General features: G+C 35.6%; 1 protein-coding gene across 2 annotated transcripts in view; it reads right to left on the reverse strand.

The window, feature by feature from the left end:
• KLHL1 (kelch like family member 1) overlaps positions 1-10,128 on the reverse strand; it is a 407,738-nt gene extending 397,610 nt beyond the window's left edge. For both annotated transcript variants that reach the window (XM_036831798.1, XM_036831797.1), the window contains exon 1: positions 9,626-10,128. In XM_036831798.1, the coding sequence (XP_036687693.1) occupies positions 9,626-10,128 (503 nt within the window). The remainder of the gene's footprint in view (positions 1-9,625) is intronic.
• Between the last annotated feature and the right edge of the window lie 217 nt (positions 10,129-10,345).

Here is a 10,345-nt window from a genome sequence, read left to right on the forward strand (position 1 = left end):
AGGATGGGTGTTAGCTCTTCTCTAAATGTTTGATAGAATTCACCTGTGAAGCCATCTGGTCCTGGACTTGTGTTTTTTGGATGATTTTTAATCACGGTTTCAATTTCAGTGTTTGCCATTGGTCTGCTCATATTTTCTATTTCTTCCTGGTTCAGTCTTGGAAGGTTGTACTTTTCTAAGAATTTGTCGATTTACTCCAGGTTGTCCATTTTATTGGCATAGAGTTGCTTGTAGTAGTCTCTTAGGATGCTTTGTATATCTGTGGTGTTCATTGTAACTTCTCCTTTTTCATTTCTAATTTTATTGACTTGAGTCCTCTCCCTCTTTTTCTTGATGTGTCTGGCTGAAGATTTATCAATTTTGTTTATCTTCTCAAAGAACCAGCTTTTAATTTTATTGATATTTGCCATTGTTTTCTTCCTATCAATTTCATTTTTTTTCTGCCCTGATCTTTATGATTTCTTCCCTTCTACTAACTTTGTGTTTTGTTTGTTCTTCTTTCTCTAGTTCCTTTAGGTGTAAGGTTAGATTGTTTATTTGAGATTTTTCTTGTTTCTTGAGGTAGGATTGTATAGCTATAAACTTCCCTCTTAGAACTGTTTTTGCTCCATCCCATAAGTTTTGGATCTTCGTGTTTTCATTGTCATTTACCTCTAGGTATTTTTTGATTTCCTCTTTGATTTCTTCAGTGATCTCTTGGTTATTTAGTAATGTATTATTTAGCCTCCATGTGTTTGTGATTTTTACTATTTTTTTCCCTGTAATTCATTTCTAATCTCATAGTGTTGTGGTCAGAAAAGATGCTTGATATGATTTCAATTTTCTTAAATTTACCGAGGCTTGATTTGTGACTCAAGATATGATCTATCCTGTAGAATGTTTCATGTGCACTTGAGAGGAAAGTGTAATCTGCTGCTTTCAGATGGAATGTCCTATAAATATCAATCAAATCTATCTGGTCTATTGTGTCTTTTAAAGCTTCTGTTTCCTTATTTATTTTCATTTTGGATGATCTGTCCATTGGTGTAAGTGAGGTGTTAAAGTCCCCCACTATTATTGTGTTACTGTAGATTTCCTCTTTTATAGCTGTTAGCAGGTGCCTGATGTATTGAGGTGCTCATATGTTGGGTGCATATATATTTACAATTGTTCTATCTTCTTCTTGGATTGATCCCTTGATCATTATGTAGTGTCCTCTTTGTCTCCTGTAATAATCTTTAATTTAAGGTCTATTTTATCTGATATGAGAATTGCTACTCCAGCTTTCTTTTGATTTGAATTTGCATGGAATAACTTTGTCCATCCTCCCACTTTCAGTCTGTATGTGTCCCTAGGTCTGTAGTGGGTCTCTTGTAGACAGCATATATATGGGTCTTGTGTTTGCATCCATTCAGCAAGCCTGTGTCTTTTGGTTGGAGCATTTAATCCATTCACATTTAAGGTGATTATCAATATGTATGTTCCTATTACCATTTTCTTAATTATTTTGTGTTTTTTTCTGTAGGTCCTTTTCTTCTCTTGTGTTTTCCACTTATAGTAGTCCCTTTAGCCTTTTTTGTAGAGGTGGTTTGGTGGTACTGAATTCTCTCAGCTTTTGCTGGTCTGTAAAGCTTTTGATTTCTCCATCTAATCTGAATGAGATCCTTGCTGGGTAGAGTAATCTTGGTTATAGGTTCTTCCCTTTCATAACTTTAAATATATTATGTCACTCCCTTCTGACTTGTAGAGTTTCTGCTGAGAAATCAGCTGTTAACCTTATGGGAGTTACCTTGTATGTTATTTGTTGTTTTTCCCTTGTTGCTTTTAATAATTTTTGTCAATTTGATTACTATGTGTCTCAGCATTTTTCTCCTTGGGTTTATCCTGCCTGGGACTCTCTGCACTTCCTGGACTTAGGTAGCTATTTCCTTTTCCATGTTAGGGAAGTTTTTGACTATAATCTCTTCAAATATTTTCTTGGGTCCTTTCTCTCTCTCTTCTCCTTCTGGGACCCCTATAATGCAAATGGTGTTGTGTTTAATGTTGTCCCAGTGGTCTCTTAGGCTGTCTTCTTTTGTTTTCATTCTTTTTTCTTTACTCTTTTCTGCAGCAGTGAATTCCACCTTTCTGTTTTCCAGGTAAGTTTTCCATCCTTCTGCCTCAGTTATTCTGCTATTGATTCCTTCTAGTGTATTTTTATTTTCAGTTACTGTATTGTTCATCTCTGTTTGTTTGTTCTGTAATTCTTCTAGGTCTTTGTTAAACATTTCTTGCATCTTCTCAATCTTTGTCTCCATTCTTTTTCCAAGGTCCTGGATCATCTTCACTATCATTATTCTGAATTCTTTTTTCTGGATGGTTGCCTATCTCCACTTCATTTAATTGCTTTTCTGGGGTTTATCTTGTTCTTTCATCTGGTGCATAGTCCTTTGCCTTTTCATTTTGTCTATCTTTCTGTGAATGTGGTTTTCATTCCACAGGCTGCAGGATTGTAGTTTTTCTTGCTTCTGCTGTCTGGCCTCTGGTGGATGAAGTTATCTAAGAGGCTTGTGCAAGCTTCCTAATAGGAGAGACTGGTGGTGGGTAGAGCTGGGTGTTGCTCTGGTGGGCCGAGTTCAATAAAATCAGAATCTACTAAAGAAATAAACCAAACCAAATCACATACTTTACTGTAGATACAAAGAGATTTTGGCATTCACCTCTTGAAGAACTATAAAATAGTTGTATTGTATTCTTCCTTCCTTTGTAGTATAAACTCTTGCAATTTTCTGAGCCTATTTTTAAAGTTTTTCTATCATATTTCAGCCAAGATGAAAACGCTGATTTACATGGGTAAACATCTGGCAATATCAGTAAGAAAAAAGGAATCCAAATGATCTACCAGGATATAGTGTCACAAATAAGTATGATAGGAAATTAAACTGAATGATTTTCTATGAGAAATTATCAGAGTTGGACTAAGGCTGCCTAAGGGATAGGAAAAGCTGAATTTAGAATTAACATCAACTGATTCCACTGTTTACAATTATTGATGACTGTCAGATCACTTTCAAGTACCATTTCTGTGACATGATCTTCAGCCAAAATGATCTGTCTCATTGGCTTACCATTCAAAATGACTTTTTCTTGGGATCCTAAAATCATAGTACACATTCTCTCTGGTCAAGCTAAAGTTTGTTATGCTTTCATAAGTACTTAGATCAATCTGTTTTCAAGTTCTGGCCAGAAAAGTCAGCAAAGGTAGTTAGCATCAAACCTATATTGTTCAATAGATTTTCTTTTTTTTAATCTATACTTGACTTATAAGATTTTGAAATATTTAATTCTGCTCAGATTATCTGTGTCTATATAGGATGTTTTCTTCAAAGTTTTGAATAACCTTATCTTAAATGTAGAAAGGTAAATTAATTATTATCTGGTCTAAACTAATAAGTAAATTCCAGAGCATTTGTTTTTACAGCTACTACAAAAATACCTACAGTTATTTTGGATGTTAAAATAAATCAAAAGAGTCTCATTACTATGAGACTCTTTAAAATGTTGTCATTTTCATGTTCAGAAACTTGATACAACTCTAAAATACCCTGCAGATCTAAGTTTTCTGTAAATTCTATAAGAGCTCCTGGTCAAAAACAATGAAATTTGACTTAACATGTACTTGTTAGAAGCATATCATCCTCCAGATACACAAATTATCTTTTGAGACTTAGGAAAAATTAACCAATGAAATAAATATCTGATCAATATTATATTCTATATTAACCAAATGTTGGATAGGGAGGATTTCTTTATTATTTTTAAATTATTTAAATTAGTACCTTAAAGTGGCTAATGATATAGTTTACAAAGTATTCAGTAGCAATTTATCAAAGAAAGCTAGAATATGGTTCTTCAATTCGTGTAAAGGTTTTATTGTTTGTTATAATTAAGAGTTCTATTTATTTCATCTTGCGTTTATTGGGTTGGCCAAAAGGTCCATTTGGGTTTTCCACAAGATGTTACAGAAAAACTCGAATGAACTTTTTGGCCAACCCAATATACTCACATCTTTCTCTCAGATAGCTGTAGAGTTTTGCATACCTGAAAATCCAACCTAGTGATCTTTTTACCTTTTCCTTTATGATCTTCTTAGTTTGCCTGAAGCAAACTTGCTCAGAGGGGAGGGCACCTGGAAATTGTGGACCTCTTTGCAAACAATACATAATATTGATAAACCCATCCTAAAATAAGTTAAAAAAAAAAAAAAAACTTTCTCCAAACAAGCTACTGTCTTTTGCTAGTTCTAAATTAAATAATAATAGGCTGTATAACACCCAAGCCTAGAATAAATTAGCAAGGAAGACATAAGATTGAGTAAAATCACTCTATATACTTTTTCACTAAGAAATTGAGGTCATAGGGAAAATATGAACATTATTTTAATTTAGTTTCCATAGAAGAATAGTTTGAGAACTACTTTCCTGAAGAAATAGCCCTTTGTCATTTTTTAAGTTTTTCTTTTGACTGAAGCAAAGCTGATTTCCTTTTATTCTAAACAAATACCACCAACCTCCATGTGATTCTAATGGTATATGCTCTCTGTCTGTGACACTTCTCTGTATCAATTGTTCTGAACTTCAGAAGGAGATTTTCTATCATGATGCTCTCTTTTGGATTCCAAATTTAAATAATTTTTCCCTGTCTAGGTTATTTCATCATACTTCTGTTTAATTAAAAAGTAAAGTGCACTGAATGAACCATAATTCAGGAAATAACTGAATGTTTTTTAACTTGGTCTAAGTCCTCCTTGACTGAGCCTTCTCAGGCATTGTCCATCGCTATCATTTTAAATAGTCTATTTAAACATTCAGACACAAGCATAATTTCCACCAGGGGAATAAGAGAACTGCTTCAGCATAATCTTGGTTGGAGCCTCTTTTCTTCTGTTGTGTTTGTTTAAGCAGAGGTAAAGAAGAGTTGGCAAAATCGCCTGGAATATGGTGTCAGGAGTCAGAGTGCAAGGATTAAAAATCTAGCTGTACTACTTACAATCCTGTGGTTTGGGGCAACTTAATTACCTGTCTATATCTCAGTTTTCTCATAATCATAAAATGATTATGTAATAATTTTAACAAAGGGATTCATAATTGTACCAGAATCATAGGGCTGTTCTGAATATTAAATTCCACAATATAAATATTCAGCTTGATATCTGGAAGACAGCAAGCTCTTAATCAATGTCACTCATTATGATTATGGCAAATATGTATTCACTCAGTGGTATTTATTGAGTAACTGCATACTCTATGATAGGAATAAAATAATGAGCAAAACAGAAACGCCTTGTCCACTGGGCAATTGTAGTTAAAGACAAACAAAAAAGGCAACATGGATATTAATATATGCCAACAATAAGAAATTGAGGACAGAGAGCAGTTACTCTAAGAACATAAAATAAGGGGATAAAATAAATTTTAAAAATTTTAAATGATTTTTCCTGGGGGGATCAATGAACACTTCTTTAAGAAAGGTACAGAACTTTTATTTAAGACATCTCTATAATGAATAGGAATGAATCCAGAAAAGGGTAGACTGAGGGAAGGAGAACCACTATGTAATAAGGAAAGGAATTAAGTTTGTGAGACCCAAAGGCAGAGAAAAATGGTAAAGAAGAACGTTGCCTCTGGAAGACAGGGGAGGATGGTGAGGATGTGATGAGTGAAGGGCCTGGATGGCAGACAAGGGTCAGCTCTTTCAGGGCCTAACTGATCAGGAGATAGATTGTGGTCAGAGTGGTGGAAATGCTTTGAAAAATAAAAGGAGAGCCAGGATATGGGAAAACAGTTCAGATTTTTATCTTATAAATTTTCATTGACTCTGGTGTGGAGAAAGGATTACAGGTGGCACAATCAATGAGGAAAGAGGATGCAGATGGCAGTTGCAGAAGTTGAGTTGAATGACGACAGTATTTTAAAATTAGGTGCAGACAATGGAGATGGAGAGATGTGAGGCAGACATAGGGGAGGATATTTTTGAAGGAAAAGTGACAGGGCTTGGTGGAATATTAAAAATCAGGGGAAAGAGGATTCTGGTAAATATGATCCTGGATTTCTGGCTTGCACAACCTAATGTATGGCGAGTTATCCTTTGAGATAGAGAAGAAGAAAATTGAGCAAGAGAGAAGGGAGATTATGAGCTCAGTTTTGTACGTGCTGTATTTACATTGTATCTGTGATATCGACCAGAAAGGTCAAGTGGATGTGTGAGACCCGAGTTTGCAGGGCGGGGGGTGGGGGGGGCGAGGGGGTTATGGGTGTGGGTAGGCAGAATCTAGGTTTTGAGATGCAGCTCTAAAATACAGTTTATGGGTGGTAACTGAAACCATGGAAATAGATGCCTGCACTCTGTGAGAACTGAGAAAACTAAAAAAGCAAGTAGTTAAACACGACATCTTTTCTCCTACTCACATCACTATAAACTGCAAGAATAGAAATATTTCTCTTTGGTTTCTTAGTTCACTACATATAGAATTTTGGACAAAAAATATGCATATCAAAAATATATAGTGATCTGAATGGCTAGGAAATGATACACTCTCCAACAACTATGTTCAGACAGTAAAGTAGAGAAAAAAAATGATTAATAGCATAGGTCAAGAACCTATTACTGTAAGAGTTAGGATTCTTAATGGTGTCATGGTTAAGGTAGTAAAATACTGAGATTTGCTTTTGTGTGTCTGGTAGAGTGGGATAAGATAAAGGCTGGGTTTCAGCAGTAAATCAGTTTACTGCTGTCTTATTGCTACCTTTATGTTTCAACTCCATGATAATTTGACCTTTCCAGAATTCTGAGATTAAGAGCAGCTTTCTGCTGAGCAACCTCCAGCTGCTGTTTGAACAACAAATAAAACCAGCTGAGCTACTTATGCTTATCTAAAACAATGTTCTTAACTAGTATGAGACCAAATGAATAAAGAGAAGATCAGAAAATGAAGAAAGAGAAAAAGAGCCAACTCTTTTTTATACGTGAAGATTAATTTAGCATAGTGGTCAGAATTGATGAAACAAAATGTTAAATATCAAATGAGACATCACAGAACGATGATAGAGTAATGACCCAAGTAATCAAAATGATCAGGCAGGTTTATATACTTCATGTGTTCATTGGTCATTATGAACAATATGTAGATTTCCTGCATGGATTATGATAGAAACCAAAGTAAATCCACATTACTGAATTATTTTACATATTGTTTTCCATTCCATACTTAACTGTGGAAATGCTGTCCTTTCTGGGAAATGAACATTATTCTTACCACATATTATAATAATATATATTGATAATAGCTTATTGCTAACTTTAGTAGCGTGTTGTCAATCAATCATGAGCACAGAATCAGTAGTCTATGAATGTTTAGGAACATATAAAGTCCATGAGAATACTCTCAGTGTTGACTGATTTGTCCAGTGAGAAATTCAAATTTAACTGAAGGATTTAAGCATTAATAAGAATTTTAAAATAAAATTAGACCTGATTTTCAATATTTTACACATGCAAGCCCTCATTGGAAACCCTCATTCCAAAAGTAAATATGATTTGGGGTGGCACTTGGCTTATTTTCAGAATTCTTTTCATTTACAACCCTTTGTGTGTAAAATCACTGATGTATATTCAAAAGTAAGGGATTGGAAGTTAAATCTGATGGGTGTTTCATCCCTAACTGAGGCTATTAGTTATTTGTTTTATTTTTTAATTTATTATATTTTCTATTTCCAAATTGTCCAATTTACATGAAAGTCTTCTGAAATTACTCATGCCAAATATGCCTTATTTACTTAAAACTGTATTTTTATAAAGAAAAAATTTTTAATTATTAAACATTAATATTCCCAGAAGGTCAGATATTTGAGCTGATTTGAAGACTCAAAACTGAAAGAAAAAGACTCAAAACTGAAACTAAAACTGTAACTGAAAAAAAAGACTCAAGACTGAAAAACAAATCTATTCCCTGAACTGTCTGAGACACAAAAGTATCAATTTCAATAAAATAGTAATTAGTAAATCTTTAACCTAACTGGTTTTCTTTTAAATATATAAGGTGAATTGCTAAATGCTTATGAATGATTTCCCAAAACTAAAAAATTACATTTACTCAACTAAAGGGGTTAAAGCCCAACATATTTTATTTTTAAAAAAGATCTAAAACTATAGGTCACTAGTGAATATATAAATCAAATAACTTCATAGTATTAATAGTACCCAAAATTATAACCATTTTGGTAAAGTATCTTAATTAATTGAATAATAGATAAATTTATATTTAGATCGCCTATATATGGAAAAAACTTTCTCATACTCGAAAATTGCAAATTAAATTTCTCTGTCTTTAAAATCATAATGCTACATTATATTGTCTTCACATATTAGACTATGTTCAAGGCTCTTAAAATTCAAATTCAAATCCATATAATCCATATAATTGAAAAATTTTAAGGATAATTTTTGTATCTTTAACTTCACATTTGTCAACGTAACTGAAGACCACTTATGGTATTATTTGGTTTTATGTGTTCTTTTGGTGACTTAACTTTATAAAGAGCTGATTCAATCAAGCAAAAGTTTAAAACATTGCTTCTGTTTCTATTTTTTTTTTTACTGAAAGGTAAATTTTATTAACAGTTTCATTATTATTTTCCTATTATTTCCTATTATTTTCATTCCTATTTTCCTGTTTCTCCTGTATTTCTTCTTCAATAATATATTCTGATATATGAATTTAAATGCAAATCTTTTCATATCCTCACTATATGCCAAAAGTAGTAATGATCTAGTGTAGAATGAATCAATTTTTTGAAAATGTAAAACTCAGAAGGGGTTATGTGTGAGAAGGTTTTCTATAAGTCTTGAAGGTAGAAGAACTGTACTCAAAGAAGTGTAATATTATATATAAACAAGAAATAAATGTTGGCCTGCTCACTAAGAATACACAGTTCCATACCGAGACAATGAATCAGGACAGAAAAATGCAAAGGGCATTAGCAAGAGTTTAATTCTAAGACTTTAAACAAAGCAAAGGTGTACATGAAGTAGGATAAAAACGGAAATTAGGATAGAGAATAGTAACACTGTCTTTCATGGAGGAAAAAAAGGAGAGAAGATAATGATGTTGTCTGGTGGCCTCCTGTCCACCTCATTACTCCTGGAATATAGATTCAAGCCACAGGGATCCTAGGTAACCTGCCAAGTCCCTTTCTAGGCCAGTATATGAGATGCATTTGAATGGTGTTTAAAGGAAGTTTCTCCTCACATCAAATAACTGGGAGACTGATGTATGTCATTTAATGACAGAAGATGACAGAAGAATACTATAACCTCAGAAATATGAGAACCACTCTACATGGAGAGTTACCAAAATGCATATATATTCAATATGTGATTAAGCTCCGAAAACTTGCAGAAAGAAAAGCAATATGCATGAGCCAATAGAAACTATGGAGGAAACTTTTAATGAGGTTGCAACTTGAGTAATAAAAACCGGGTTGGCATCTCTTAACCAAAATTTTCAACCTGAAACATTTTAGACTTAGTAACTACCAGAGCTCACGGGGTGGGAGGAAACGAGTGGAAATTGAGGAATGCTTAGATGCCCCATGGGAACTTACTGTACCTGCGTCCACATCCTTCACCTGTTGCCTGGCTCGAGTTGGCCGGTTCCACTTTGAGCTCTTGCAAGACAAGCCCTTTTTCGTGTGGTCCAGGAAAGTCCATGCCTGGCACCTCCTCCTCTTCTAGGGACTCCACGTAGAAGAGAGTCCTGGCCGGCTGGTGGGTGCCCTGCCCGGGCGCCCCTTGCTGCAGCCTCGTGGCCACTGGCAGCAGGGTGCCATTCAATGGGTTGAAGGAAGAGGAGGAAGAGGACGGGGAGGCAGAAGAAGAAGAGGAGGAAGAAGAGGAAGGCTTCTTCCAGAAAGTGCTCACGCTGCCCTTCTCTTGGCTTTTGAGCAGGCGGCTCTGGCTGGGTCCCCAGTGCTCGAAGCTGCTGCTGCCGTCTTCTTGCAGGAAGCTGCCCCCGGCCGGAGCGCCGGGGGATTGCGACGGGTGGCTGAAGAGTTTCCAGCGGAGTCGCAGGATGTGCTTCACATCAAAATCTTTTCGCCCAGAGCCTGACATGCTTGACGCAAGGAAGGCAAAGGGACTTGAGAGGATGCAGGAGTAGACGGGTCAGCGGGTGGGGGAGGCCAACAGAGCTCGGGGTTGGAGGAGAGGGAGGGAGGCGCCCTCTGCACCCTGGGAACAGACGGGACCAGGGGGCTGCGCGCCCTGCCAGGTGACGAGCGGAGCGCGGACAGCAGAGCCGCGCGGCTCAGCTGCGGTCAGGTCCGCAGGA

The sequence above is a fragment of the Balaenoptera musculus genome, chromosome 18 (genome assembly GCF_009873245.2).
Source record: "Balaenoptera musculus isolate JJ_BM4_2016_0621 chromosome 18, mBalMus1.pri.v3, whole genome shotgun sequence".
Taxonomy (NCBI): domain Eukaryota; kingdom Metazoa; phylum Chordata; class Mammalia; order Artiodactyla; family Balaenopteridae; genus Balaenoptera; species Balaenoptera musculus.